At 38.8% G+C, this 14,875-nt stretch overlaps 1 protein-coding gene across 2 annotated transcripts in view; it reads right to left on the bottom strand.

Annotated features, from left to right (window-relative positions):
* The window catches only part of SI (sucrase-isomaltase), a 152,656-nt gene that overhangs the window by 54,187 nt on the left and 83,594 nt on the right, over nucleotides 1–14,875 (bottom strand). For both annotated transcript variants that reach the window (XM_073359491.2, XM_073359490.2), the window contains exons 38-40: nucleotides 2,010–2,143; nucleotides 1,402–1,436; nucleotides 1,195–1,311 (exon numbers count right to left, since the gene is read on the bottom strand). In XM_073359491.2, the coding sequence (XP_073215592.2) occupies nucleotides 1,195–1,311; nucleotides 1,402–1,436; nucleotides 2,010–2,143 (286 nt within the window). The remainder of the gene's footprint in view (nucleotides 1–1,194; nucleotides 1,312–1,401; nucleotides 1,437–2,009; nucleotides 2,144–14,875) is intronic.

The following is a 14,875-nucleotide window of genomic DNA, read 5'->3' as shown; positions in this document are numbered from 1 at the left end:
AAGGCAGCACCCAGGGGACCCAGCGACAGTTCTTGGCAAATGCCCCATGAAAGGTGACCGTGTAAACACCATATACTAGCCCTGGGGATCAATCACTATGAGCTCAGTAGCCCCAGCTGGCACATGAGAGTACCATTTACATTGCTCTATATCAGTCACAGTGAAACAAGTTTCATGTGTAATTAGGGTGACCAGATGTCCTGATTTTATAGAGACAGTCCCAATATTTGGGGCTTTGTTTTATATAGGCGTCTATTACTTCCACCCCATCCCAATTTTCACACTTGCTATCTGGTCACCCTATGTGTAATTAAGAGTCTGTATCCTCACAGCAATGACTCAGTGTAGCTAACATTAAATACCAATGTACTGGTTGCCTGAGTCACTAGGTTTTGGTGGGCCAACACTGGGAGGGAGAAAAAGAGAACTAAATTAACTAAGGCACAAAATTTTCCAAGATCAGTTGAAAGCTAGGTCACAAATATTTTGTGTCAGAACCAGTCTGCAAAACATGAATTTCCAGAAGGTTTATGTTCAAATAGACTTAATTTTTCCTAGTTGAATCTTGATGCAAACCACACCCAAAATATGGGTTTAACAGCTTCATGAATGGTCACAGGAGTAAACAGGAACCAAAAGTGGGACAAGAGGCCATATCAGAGAATACCATGGAATCTGCGAGGCCAAAAGAGACTATTGTAGTCTGCCATCCTGTATAACTCAGACATTAGGACTTCCTCATATTAATTCCTCTGAACTAAGCATATCTTTGGGGTGGGGTGGGGAGGAGAGGAAATCTAATCTTGGTTTTAAAATTGCCTGTGATAGACAATCCATCACACCACTTGGTAAGTTGTTCCAATGGTTAATTACATTCATTGTTTAAAAAGTGCACCTTATTTCCAGTTTGAATTTGTCTAGCTTCAACTTCCCATATAACACATTTTGAAAATGAAATGCACCGGTGCACAGAATGTAAATACTAGCATTAGCTAGAACTATTTCTCCTCTGATAAGTGAGTTAATAATGATGACAACATTTAAAAAAAAGCATTCTTTTCACAGTGTGTCCTCCCTACTTTGTATCTGTTTTCTTTAGCTTGTGAACTCTTCAAGTTTGGGGCTGTTCATATCTTATGTAGCCCAAGCACATTACTGATGTACAGTAAATAATAAAAATAATCTATGACCCACCTTCGTGCCTATGGTATTATGATTTCTGGAAAATGGGTAAAATGCTCCCAGCTGCATCCAACGGGCACACATGTAATACTCTGCATCATTGAAGAAGCCACAAATATCTGCTCCAGTCTGAAAGGTTTAAAAGAATAAATTTTAATGCTGTAGATTATTGCACTTAGGTAATGATGTTTTAAATGTGTAGTAACAACACTAACTTACATAGGATATTCCAAAAAGGCTGAATTCCATCATACCTGCAAGAAAAGTAAGGTGACTTTATTTACTGCTATTTTCTTTGGTATTCTAATAGCCACCTGCAACAGCATTCATTTAGCAGAAAGGAATGAAAATAAATATATTTCTGTAGTTTCTCTGACATATTGTTCTTCTTCCCCCTGCAGGATATGCTGGCAGCAGGCTCAGCAGGAGCATATAAAGGCAGCTGGGCCAGGAGCGGGAGAGAAAGAAAGAATCACTAGGACCAGGGGTCAACAGGGAAAGGCTAAAAGTAATGGGTGGGCATTTTGTGGGGGAAAGGGAAGTTGACTTCAGTGGGAGTTGATAGCATTCAACAACCTCCAGGATCAAGCCCAATGTCTATTTTGTAAGCACATCAATTCTAAAGAGTTGCTTAGCACCCATTAAGAGAAGGTTAAAAAACAAGCAATTAAAACACGAATGGTGATTGTTAAATTGAGCAGCTTGTATTGCCTACAATTAAATTTCTTCTGATCTAAGCCTAATAAAAGCAAGTAAAAGACAAACGTGTCCAGAAGTAAGTTACTGCATAGGATCAATTGACTGTAAATCCTATTGCTTCCACATACCAATTATAGATTTATAAAGTTGATCCCAAGCTGCGGTGTTATCGCCAAGCCAGTGTCCAGCCCATTTTCCACTAGAGGGATACGTTGAACGAGTGACAACAATTCCACGTTCACTAGTGGTGCTCTGTAAAGCACTAACATTGAAAATACAAAGAATAGTAAATTAGATGTGGAAGAAACTGTTCTAATAAAAAAAATATTACATAAGGTTTCCTTTGAAAATAAAAGTATTTTCTTATATTTTGATATCTAAGTTAAAACCATGTAGTTACTGGTATTATGAATAAATATAAGAACCAGATTAAAATAATGTTTTCAGAAGTTATAAGGCTTCACGTTTGCACTGGAATATATTATGATTCAGACTGATGAACTTGTGCACATTTAAAAACTGAAAATCAAGTGCAAATAAAGCTAAGGTACAGTCAGAAATGTAAATGCCAAAAGAGAGGACGCTAGAATATGGAATTTCACATTAAAACCAGCTAGAATTCAGGAGAATTGGAGGGAAGAAAATCTTGTGAATATCTGTAAGATTGAATGCATGAGGTGATGCACGGTCCCTACAGAAATACATACCAGCGACCTAGTATTAGGTGAACTGGAAACAATTAAAGACAACTTTGAAAACATTCGCAGACAAACATGACATCAGGACAAGAACTGGGTGAAACATTGTTGTGGACTGAGTTAAAACCTTGTTCAAACTAATGTGTGCACTGTGCACAGACCCTTTATTTAAGACAGTTCTAAGAGACAGTTAAGCTGTCACACCTAAAACAAAGCCGATTAGCTTCCACCTAGAAACTAGCACAACGGGCAGGGGCTCCGCTGGGCGTTGATCCATGATGGGGGGTGGTGGTAGGTGGGTGAGAGAAAACACAAACTAACAACAGACAAGAACAGAAAGAAAGACAGAGGCAAAATGCAAGAAAGCCAAGAAGTAGCCTGTGAGTACAATGTCACCCTGAAAAAGCTAGAGATAGCTTTTGGGTTTGTTGGCTAAAGAGTCTTGGGGCTGTGAGCTAAGAAACTGTTCTTTTCCTCCCGTGTTTGGAGAGGCAGAACTTCATACATACTTTTAAAATAATCAAGATTGCATCAAAGAGAATACGAGACTCCATCAATTTCCACTTCCAACTGGAATATACCCAGGGCCCTGAAATTTTACTAGCCACTCAGGCTGAAAAGTGGCTACACTTCTGTCAAAGAAAGTCTTGTGCCTCTGCAATCCACTCCACTAAAATTCTTTGGTGGGTTTAAAAATGGATAAAAGACAGATTTTCAATAAGCTTTTGACAAAAATCACTCATTAAGGAAACTGAAAGACAACTCCCCTCATTCAGATGGGCAAGGAGGGCTGCTAGCCCCAGGATCTAGTTTTTTCAATCTTGCCTGCCTCCTTTCCAGCTGGGAGAGGTGGGCTGAGGTGACCCTGCCCAGCCTGGGCTGTTAAGAGGGTGCCTGCATCTTGTCCAGCAGAGGCAGCCTGTCCAATCCTGCCTCCTTCCTCTCAATGCATTAAAACCTATGATCATTACCGCAAGATATCACAGAGCCCAAGCAGCTGCAATGTTAAACACAAATGCATTAGGGCAAACCAATTACTAGCTGACAAGGTTAGGAAGAAATTTCCCCTCCGGGTTGGTTATTGCATAACTGTCCATTTTGAATATTCCTCTGAAGTCTCAGAAATTGGCCTCTGTTCTGATAGAGTAGTTGGGACACTGGTCTGACCTCCTTGGACAATTCCTATGATCCTACGTAACAATGTGAACAAACACATACTGTGAATCATTATACAAAAATAATAAACTACTAGTTTTAAAGCTACTCTGATTAAATCACATTGCTTTCTAATGCTATCTGCACAATAATAGCCTGAACAGCTGCTTCAATAAGGCACTGTTTATTTTTTTTCTTCTGCAGAATTTACAGCTTTAGTGACATTATAATTACAGTAAAAACACACAAGTCACTTAAATTACCATAGTAATTAAACTAGACTAATGCATTGTAATTATTTCTTCCAAGATAAACAGTAAGTTTTCCAGTATCTTCTACTTCTTTGTCATGTATTATCAGACACTTTCATACTCTGCTTGTGTTACTCTATTTGTAGAGTGACTTGGAAATTGCACATAATGCTGTAAACATAAAGTGTATGTCAAGAAAATTTCTTTATGGGACTAAAATGTGTAAAGTTAAGTGTGTGCTTAATTGCCTTGATGGATTAGGTTGAGAATCCTCAGTACCTTGCAAGATTGACACCGATACACACCTGAACATCAGTTATATGTGATGTAACAAAAATCTAATTTAACCTGAAAGTCTATGACTGGCTATTACATTTTACTTTTAAAGGCTTTGTTTTTTAAGGGCAGGTTTCAGAGTAGCAGCCGTGTTAGTCTGTATCCACAAAAAGAAAAGGAGGACTTGTGGCACCTTAGAGACTAACCAATTTATTTGAGCATAAGCTTTCATGAGCTACAGCTCAATTCATCAGATGCATGCAGTGGAAAATACATTGGGGAGATTTTATATACACAGAGAACATGAAACAATGGGTGTTACCATACACACTGTAATGAGAGTGATCAGGTAAGGTGAGTTATTACCAGCAGGAAAGAGGGAAAAACAAAAACAAAAAAACAACCTTTTGTAGTGATAATCAAGGTGGGCCATTTCCAGCAGTTGACAAGAACGTGTGAGGAACAGTAGAGGGGGGAAATTAACATGGGGAAATAGTTTTACTTTGTGTAATGACACATCCACTCCCAGTCTTTATTCTAGCCTAAAATAATGGTGTCCAGTTTGCAAATTAATTCCAATTCAGCAGTCTCTCAGACTACTAATATATCTGCTTGGTGCTTTAATGTGCCAATTTCAGAAAGCTGGGGGGGGGGGGATATTATGAGTCGAATCAGCTGGGGGGGGGGAATTTCATCAGAAAAATGTGAATAATAATTGGGAATCACTTAAGAACACCTTACCAGATGCTTAAAAAGTAACAATCCCACAACTGAGGAATAAGGCTGTGCTGGTTTTAAAAAATGGTTTAGAGGGGAAGTGAAAGCAGCTGTTAAAACAAAACAAAACAAACAAAAAAAAACAGTAATACATAAAAAATGGAAGGCGAAGCGGATAATGATTAATATAAATCAGAAATCAGAAACTGTAGAAAACTGATAAGGAGAAGCCAATGGATACAAGGACAAATTTATAGCCAGCAAAGCTAAGGACAATAGGGAGTATTTTAAATATATTAGGAACAAAAAGAACACTGAAAATGGCATTGGTCATTACTAGATGGACATGGTAGAATTATTAATAGTAATGCAGAAAAGGCAGAAATATCCATTAATATATCTGTTCTATATTTGGGGAAGTGTCATCGTATGGTGATGATAACACTCTTTCCATTCCACTAGTATACCTAGAGAACCTCTAGGTTTCCTTTCTGGGGGTGCGAGACATGCCAGATTTTTTTAGAAGGTAAATAATCAAAAACACAAATTAAGCACAGGCACGTAAGTACAACTACTTTGTTTCATCAAACCTACGTATTTATTAACATTATACATTTTTAATGATTATAAACATATCTAAGTTTAAAGAACTGACCTACTTCAATGATTTTTGATAAGGGGTGCGAGAACATATTTTGAGAACCAAAGGGGTACAGGCTGCAGTAAAGGTTAAGAACCGCTGCTCTAGAGGATGTTCAACGGAAGCTACTAAAATTAGGTAGTTTTAAATCAACAGGTCCAGATCACTTGTATTCAAGAGTTTTAAAAGAGATGGCTGAGGACTATTGGACCATTATTGCTGATTTGTAATAAGCCTTGGAGCAGTGGGGAAGTTCCAGAAGACTGGAAGAAAGCTAATGTGCTAATATTTAAGAAGGGTAGACATGATGACCTGGGTAATCATAGGACTTTCAGCCTGACATCAGTCCCAGGTAAGATAATGGAGTGGCTGATACAGGTCTTGATTAATGAAGAACTAAATGAGGGTTACGTAATTAATGCAAACCACCATGGGTTTTTGGAAAATAGATCCTATCAAACCAATGTAACATCTTTTTTTGATGAGATTACAAGTTCGGTTGATAAAGGTAACCGTCTTAACATAATAGCCTTAGACTTCTGTAGGCATTTAACTTGGTACTGCATAACATTTTGATTGAAAAACTAGAACAATATAAAATTAACATAGCACACATTAAATGGATTAAAAACTGGCAAATTGATGGGTCTCAAAATGTAACTGTCAATAGGGAATTGTCATTAAGCACATCTGTTTCCAGTGAAGTTCTGCAGGAATTGTTTCTTGACTCTACACTGTTTTGACTTTTTCATCAATGACCTGGGAAAAGTTTGCAGCTGACATAAAAATTGGGGGAGTAGTAAATAATGATGAGAAAAGATCACTGATTCAGAGCGATCTAGATTACTTGGAAAACTGAGCAAAAGCAAACAACACGTGTTTTAATACAGCTAAATATAAATGTATACATCTAGGAACAAAGAATGTAGGCCATACTTACACAATGGGGGACTTTATCCTGGGAAGCACTGACTCTGAAAAAGATTTGGGGCTGAGGTGGATAATCAGCTGAACACAAGCTCCCAGTATGAGGCTGCGTCCAAAAAAAAACAAATGCAATCCTGGGATGCATAAACAGAGGAAACTCAAGTAGGTGTAGAGAGGCTATTTTACCTCAGTATTTGGCACTAGTGTGTCCTCGCCTGGAATACTATATCCAGTTCTGGTGTTCACAGGTCAAGAAAGACGTTGATAAGACGGTTCAGAGAAGAGCAACAAGAATGATTAAAGGATTAGAAAACTTGCCTTATAGTGATAGTCAAGGAGCCTAATCAATTTAGCTTAACAAAGAGAAGGGCTAACTTCACTATAATCTATAAGTACCTAAATGGGGAACATATGTATAATAATGGGTATTCAATCTAACAGAGAAAGGTGTAACATGATCCAATGGCTAGAAGTTGAAGCTTAACAAATTCAGATGGGAAATAAGGCGCAAATTTGTAATGGTGAGAGTAATTAACCATTGATACAATTTACCAAGGGTTGTGGTGGACTTTCCATCACTGACAATATTTAAATCAAGACTGGATGTTTTTTCTAAAACATCTGCTCCAGGAATTATGTTGGAGAAGCTCTATGTCCTGTGCTATACTGTAGGTCAGACTAGATGATGAAAATAGTTCCTTCTGGCCTTAGAATCTATGAACTACATAAAACAAAAGTTTCAATTGGAGTGCTACAAAATCGTAAATGGAAACTCTGTTTTGGAGGCCACTGCCTAGAGAGTCCTGCTGAATGGAGATTAAAGTCTCTTGTTTACTCATAGAATAGTTACAGCTTGGACAGAGGCAATGGTAAAGTGGAGGACAGGCATACTTGTCCTCAGTTTTTTTCAAGAGTTCGAGCCTTTTTTGGTGATGATTTAGGGGGTCTAAGACTCAGGTTTGAAATACCTAAACTTTCTAGAAGGGCCAGCTCAGCCCTTTATCCGAGAGAGAGAGAGAGAGAGAGAGAGAGAGAGAGAGAGATTGAGAAACTGAGTTCCATGCAATTTACAGTTTATGCAGGACTTTTAGATGTGAGTTTAAAGAGAGAGATCTTGACTGCTTTTTGCAGACATTGATAAGCCCATGTCACTTTCATCAGGGTAAGCCCTTTGTCTCTCTTGCCCCCCAGGTTTTGTGTACTGCTCTGTATACCAATTAATCTTACACCTTTCCATATCAAATGTGGATGAATTTCATTGGTGCGGTGCTTTGGGTTTTTCAGAATAAAAAGGTGTTATACATATACGCATAATACTATTATTTTTCTAATCCCTGAATAACGATGTGCCAGCAGATTCTTCCATGAACCAGTAACATATTAGGAATTATTGCTTAGTGACTTAAAATGCACAACTCAGGTATCCAAAGAATATGATTTTATAGCCCCAGTTTTCTCATCTTTTGATAAAAATGAACTTCAATATTGCTGCTCCATTCAATAAATATTTGTACCACGGTGGCCAACTCTTGTGATTTTACTGTGATATTTGATATTTTACTTAAAGGCCCAATTCTGACAAACAAATGCTTATGTGACAATCTCTGCTTTTGTTTAAAAAAAAAAAAAAAAAAGTACATTTTTAGCCCTTGTGGTTGCAGAGAAAAGCTTTAAAAAATGTGACCCGAGTGAAACCACAAAGGTTTAAAAACCAGAAGACAAATAAAAAGAACTCATTTTTAAGACAGTATCTTTAAGACAGGGGAGGCTGTGATTGTCAGTACTTTTGTACTTACATTTTAGGAAAGTATTATTGAAAAAGTAACGCCAGGCAGTACGCTAGCGTAAATAATTACTGATTGCCTATATGTTATAGAGGTTCATTCTGCTGAAATGCTTTTGTAATCCTGAAGTTTCTTACAGAGTATTCTGTTTAATCTTCTTTCCCCAGTTTTGTGAATAGAGACTATAAACTTCTTGAGGTGCAAGACTACTTTTTTTCCACAATACGGAGGGCAATACACATTTTGGCTAATCCTTTTCACAATACAGAGGGCAATACATTTTGATGCTGCCATATGGAGTATGAAAGGCACCAAGATCATCTCTGCTTTACCTTTCCATCTTGTATCACGCAAGACCAAGTAAGAATGCTGCAGCTAGCATTTCCTTAGCATTAGGGGTAGAGTAGAGACAACTCGGCTATCTAAGGGTCAAGCTAGCCAGGGCCCTGATCCATCTGTGCACCTTGTGGGGTCAAGTAGATGGTCCTTGGGGAGGAAATGCTCTCAATTTCTGAAACAGCAGTAAGCATCCTCTCCCTGAGTCCTCCTGCCTGTGTCTGTCTGATCTGTTCTGGCAAAATGCTCAGGAAATAGCTCCAGTCCCCTGTCCCATTCTTTTCCCTGAGAAAATGTCAGAATTTTGCCCCTGGATTGTGCAGGTGCTGTATGATATAGTCTAACTTGAAGCCATTCCAGAATGATGGCCAGAAAACATCATTCATTAGGTTCATATATGTAAGCTATATTGAACCTCCTGATAAGAAAATTGTACTTTGCATCATTATTTCTTGACTCTGATTGATCCCATGTGTACTACTATGGCACTTCTTAATGCTGGCATAGAAAATAAATTTGGAACATTTAAGATTTTTAAATAGATGTTTTGACCATATTTTCAAGTATAAGAAGTGTTTGAATGAACTATCATTTATCTTTGTCATTTCTGCTGTTCAGGTAAACCTTTTAAAAACAGAAAAAAAATCACTACATTTAATTTTATCCTTAAAACTCAGAAGCAATGATAATATTCCCATCAGTGTAAAGTTATCGTGTAGAGCAGTGGTTCCCAAACTTGTTCCGCCGCTTGTGCAGGGAAAGCCCCTGGCGGGCCGGGCTGGTTTGTTTACCTGCCGTGTCCACAGGTTCAGCCGATCACAGTTCCCAGTGGCTGCGATTCGTTGCTCCAGGCCAATGGGAGCTGCTGGAAGCGGCGTGGGCCGAGGAACAAGTTTGGGAACCACTGGTCTACAGACAATTTCCAAATTGTACTTTGGTTTGACTGACAGTATAAGAATCAGAAATTCCTTACTGTCCTGTCAGCAATTCTGTGAGTGCCTTGATTGACAGTGATGCACTGGCATACTTCCAAATATAACATCCACTCAGTCAAAAATTCAAGTGGCCTTGATATTTTCTTTCTTTATGGTAATATCAAAGTTACCAAGGGCTTTAAGGTCATTAAGGCCCATAGAAAAATGCTGTTCTTTGCTTGCTCATTGAATTGGAAATGAAACAACCTAGATATATTATCATTAGATCAGACATTATCTAAAATAGGATAGGATATTACTCAGTAAGGAATTAACATATAATAAATTAACATATAATAATAAGGAATTTCTCGTCTTGGAACTGAGAAAATAAATTGTTAATGAGAAAGGCTTATGCATATCATTTACATAAAAAGTTCACTAATTTCCCTGTTTAATATTATTTCTTATTTTTTGTGAAGGATGTTAATTCAAGAATGTATACACAGTGCCCTGCATTTAAAATAACAAATTCACATACCGTAGCTTGATATATACCATAAGACCAAAACAATATCAGTGCTATAATTAAGCAGTCCATCACAGCTATACCTGGAAGAAAAAGGCTATTTCATATTTTAATTACTTTAATTACTTAGGTTATTGTTGGGTAATTACTTCTCTTAACAGTTGATCAAAATGCTGAGGATAGTCCCGTCTTGTAAATGAGCAGCAGAGTGAGCACTTTCATGATTGACTGATCTTGTTTACAATGCAGAGCACTGTCTCAAGATGGCCTTGGTAGCTGTCTCATAATAGATATCTCAGTTGAAAATGCAGCATGTTGAGTCTGAATGTGTTGGGACAAGAAAACCTTTGATGGCATCTAAAATTAAACTATATTAGGAATAGCAACATGACCATCTTCTCTTCTCAAGCCAGGCAGCAATTAAGGTTGCACAATATAAAAATTATATGGATGAAGTCATTAGAATCTGTGTACAACTAATTTCTGCCAGGCAAATGAGAAAATAATCTTCTGTAATATCAGACTTGGATAAACTCTTTTTTTTAAACGTGACTTGAAAATCGCATCTGCTCTGAGAGGGTGATTGTGAAACGGCTGGACTCAAACCAAGACACTGAGTTTCTTTTGAAGAATTAAATTCAGCAATTGAAAAAAAATTCCAAAGGACACAAAACAATTTTGCTGCTTCAGATTCCAGTTATCAGAGCAGAATCCTCTTCGGTAAGACACACTCATGGGCACGCTGTCTCGAATTAAGTGGTTGGTGCAAACAAAAGAAAAGGACAGTCAGTATTATCTGTCTGGTGCAATCATCATAGTAACTGAGCAATAAAATAGGAGTGAATAAAAGCAATCAAGAGTCCAACAAGTAGACTATATCAGTGGTTCTCAAACTTTTTACTATAAGGCCTCACTTTTGTCAGTCCAAATGAGTTCAGTTCCCATCTTCACTTGTGCTAGAGACAATATTGATATATCTCAGCTATTAGTAAAATACTGGCACACTAAAAGTACATACACTCATAACAGCCTCACATTTCAGTGAGAGGGATTTGCTTGTTTCTGTGAATACAACTTACCGAAGTGTGGAAGGACTGACACAAATTGAAAAAGAAAGTAATCTGCAAACCTCTCCAAAAGGATCACAGGCTCCTGCCACATAGAGTCTCCCATTCTGCCACTGCCCCCTCCTCAGTTTGTCTCCTTTGGGTCCCCAGCTATTTCCTCCTATAGCTCCTGACCTCTTTAATTCCCTCTTAGCAAATATGACAGCTGCCTTCTTGGTCAATGTCAGAGACTGAATCAGGGATCTCCTGAAATAAAAATCAGAAGTCTCTACAACTTTAGACAAAGAGCCAAACTCACTAGCAGAAGGTTCTAACAGACCCATAGCCTCTGCAGATTAGGTACAGAGGAGATCACCACATACACCAGGTATGTCCACTCTGCAGAAAAAAACCCACAGCAGAGAGTCTCAGAGTCTGGGTTGATTGACTTGGGCTCACACTATGGGGCTGAAAATAGCAAGTGTAGACATTCCTATTTGGGCTGGAACCCAGGCTTTGTGACTCACTCCCACAGGATTGGGGAAGGGAATGTTGCAGTGTAGACATACCCACTGACTATGAGTTACACAAGGCCCTGTGGTAGCCATCTTGTCGCCCCCTTCCCTTATTGTTCTCTACTCCTCCAGCTCCTTCAAGCTGGCTAGGCAAGAGCTGGACATTCTTCTAGGTATTACTAGTGACACACAATCCCCGGTTGGAGAAACTGTGCTGGCCGTGAGAGAGAGAGAGTGAGAAAGAGAGTGAGTAGTTAGAGCTAGAACACACACACAGAGAAAATCTTGCTACCATCTTCCGCTTAGCTGTTCTGTCAAGGCTAGACTAAAGCTAGACTTAAAAACAATATTTTGTAAAGACGTAATAATTATTTTAAAATCCCAATATCTACAAAAAATAATAAATTTGATCTTTTGCCTTTTTTTAGTCTTAATGGTTTCATATGTTCTCTGCAACCATAAGTGCTATAAACTTATTTATTTGTTTTTAAATGAATGCTGAGGTTCTCAACCTCATTGCATGCCTGAAGCCTCTGTAGCCTAGCATAGCAATATGGGGGACTGATTCTCCTTTTCCGCTAAAAAACCCCTCTGTTGCAGGGAAGGGTATCTATGGACCTCTGTGAGTGGGTGGCAGAGTACCATCCATCTATATAGGTATTCATATGACCTTCATCATGGTAGTAGCTGAATGCCTCATAATCTTCAATATATTTATTCTCACAACATACCTGTGAGGTAAAGAAGTGCTGTTGTCCCCATTTTACAGATGAGAGGTGTCTATCAGGAGGTAAGGAGGTTGTAGAGTTGGTGGAAAGGAAGGAGAGTCCTAGGAGTTTCAGAAGTGAGTGGATAAGAGGGAGGAAGCTAGGGGTGCAGCTGGTTCCCTCCATAGCTAAGAGCAGAGACAGTGCTCTGGTTGCCATCCTTTCCCTCAGATAGAGAAAGTACCACTTCTTTCAGTACTCTCCCTGATGACCTTTCAGAGGTCACCTGACAGGAGAGAAAACTTTTTCAGTGAGACAGAGTGTCTCAGGTATGGTCACTGCAGAGAAAAGAAAGAATAGCACCATTCCCACCTTGCTATGGAGAGGTGGAGAGGTCTGGTGAGTCATCAACCTTGCTGTGAGAGGCTGGCTAAGATAGGGAGATATGGATTTTCCATCTCCCAGAGAGATTTTTGAGTAGGCCTAGGTTTCTGCTGGAAGACCTCCAGTTATTTCAGAGAAGGTCTGTCATGGACTGGACAGAATTAGAAAGAGAACACAAAGGCAATAGAGAGGTTTGTCCAAGGAAATGGTATGACTGGATGCTTTTTAAAAAAGCTGTAGGAAAGAAGTCAACCTGTCAAATAGCCAGGAGAAAAAAAGAGACCTAACGTTGTTGGTCACTGACTCGAGTGATCTGGATGTGGTTTGGGAATACAGGTAATTTTTTTAGTATAGACCAGAGCGTAGACACTGTAAACCTTGTGTACGTACCTATTTTTACTAATTATTATTATCTATCTTTTGTTTTCAACTTCCTGTTATGCATTATGCATATTGAAATACAAAGCTACTTTACTGTACACCTAATATCTCAGGTACGTTTTCCAGGAATAAACAGCTTTCACTCAGTACCTACACACACACACACACACACTTGTAAGACTGTTTCCCATTGATGTAACACTCAGCAAAAGTACAGTATGCAGGAAAGGACTATATTTTGTTTAAAGCACAGGTGATCAGGTTTCAGATAAGGTTCTGAAAGAGGTTTGTTTTGGTTTTCTATTACAATACCTGCTTTGGCTGAACACTAGTTTCTTCCAGTAGACAGTGCAAGTCAGCAACAACAGTGTCACTTGAAATTCTGCTCATAGGAAAGAGATCCCAGCTTCTTGAAAGCCTACAGCTTTTCCCTCTTTTCTCATCTATTAGCACTAGGCAAACACTGTCATGAGACAAGAACATAAACCTAGTCCATTTGTCCTTAACATGTATGGTACTTGCATGAAAAATGTGTTACATTTTCCAGCTTCTAACTCCATTAACTGTGCTCTTACAAGCTGTTTCTGGATCCTTTCGGTCTGCCCTTTGCGTAAACCTCATGTTAGATGAAAAGCATACTGCCAAGCAAGAAGGTTCAGAAGTGTGATGTGTGAAACAGAAAGATATGAGAAAAACTATAAAGGAAACTATGAAGAGGAAAAAGAGAGAAATACAAAACAAAGCATGCTTCATTACACGTTAGACTGTGCTTCTTTTTGTGGTGAGAGAATCAGCCATATGAATGTGAATTCTTCATCCTCAGCACATGCATGGGGTTGACTTGAAAATGGATGCAGAATACAAGCAGTGATTTGTTAGGTATTTCCCCCCACTCTTCCCTTATAGAGCTACCTTCAACTGGTAATATACCTATGGATACGAAAGTCAGCCCAGTGTGGGAGTAAAGAATGCAAACGTGGCTTTAACTCATATTTACAATACCCTGATCCTACACCCCTTCAAACACTATGCTGGTCCCAACTTTAATATTAAAACAGGAATGATCTAACTTACACTGGCTGTCAACAGCCCCCAAAAGACTGTTACAGAAGCAGAGGATAGCCAGGCTTATGGGCACCCTGTTTACCTTTGCCAAGGTCGCCACACTGAGGATGCCCTTATAAAGAGGCACCAGCTGCGTCAAATTTACAGTTGCTTTGCACAACTGAAGTTTCTCCTGGCAAAGCTGCCATAGTAGCTTTATGCCAGCCCCTTCTGTGGGACAGTCCATCCTGGACACAAAAGAAAACAGGCAAGTTATGGTCATGGCAGGGTTGGGGTGGGAAGAGAGCATTTCAGTGTGGCAACTGAAAATGGCAGCTATATTAAAGAGAGGGCTGAAGCACAGTGTCTAGGAAACTCTTCCAGCCAGAGTAAGTCAGAACATTGCTGTGGCTCTGAAGACTGAGCTCATAATATATTATGCTGGTGACACAACTAAAGCCAGAAAAGTCTCCAGGTTACCGCTAAACTCAACATCACCAATCAATCATGCTCCTTATATATTTGAAACAATTCATCTTTCAAATCAGGAACAAAGAGCAGACAAAAAAGAGAGAGTATCAATTAAATATAATAAGGTGGGTCAGAGATATAAATAGCTGGACACAAAACATTAATTTTAAGCATATTTTGCCTAAGTCAAAGTAAAAAAATAACAGAGGGTCACACGCT

The sequence above is a fragment of the Lepidochelys kempii genome, chromosome 9, assembly GCF_965140285.1.
Source record: "Lepidochelys kempii isolate rLepKem1 chromosome 9, rLepKem1.hap1, whole genome shotgun sequence".
Classification (NCBI taxonomy): Eukaryota; Metazoa; Chordata; order Testudines; family Cheloniidae; genus Lepidochelys; species Lepidochelys kempii.
The sequence above is the reverse complement of the archived record's forward strand: the minus strand, read 5'-3'. Positions and strand labels throughout refer to the sequence as shown.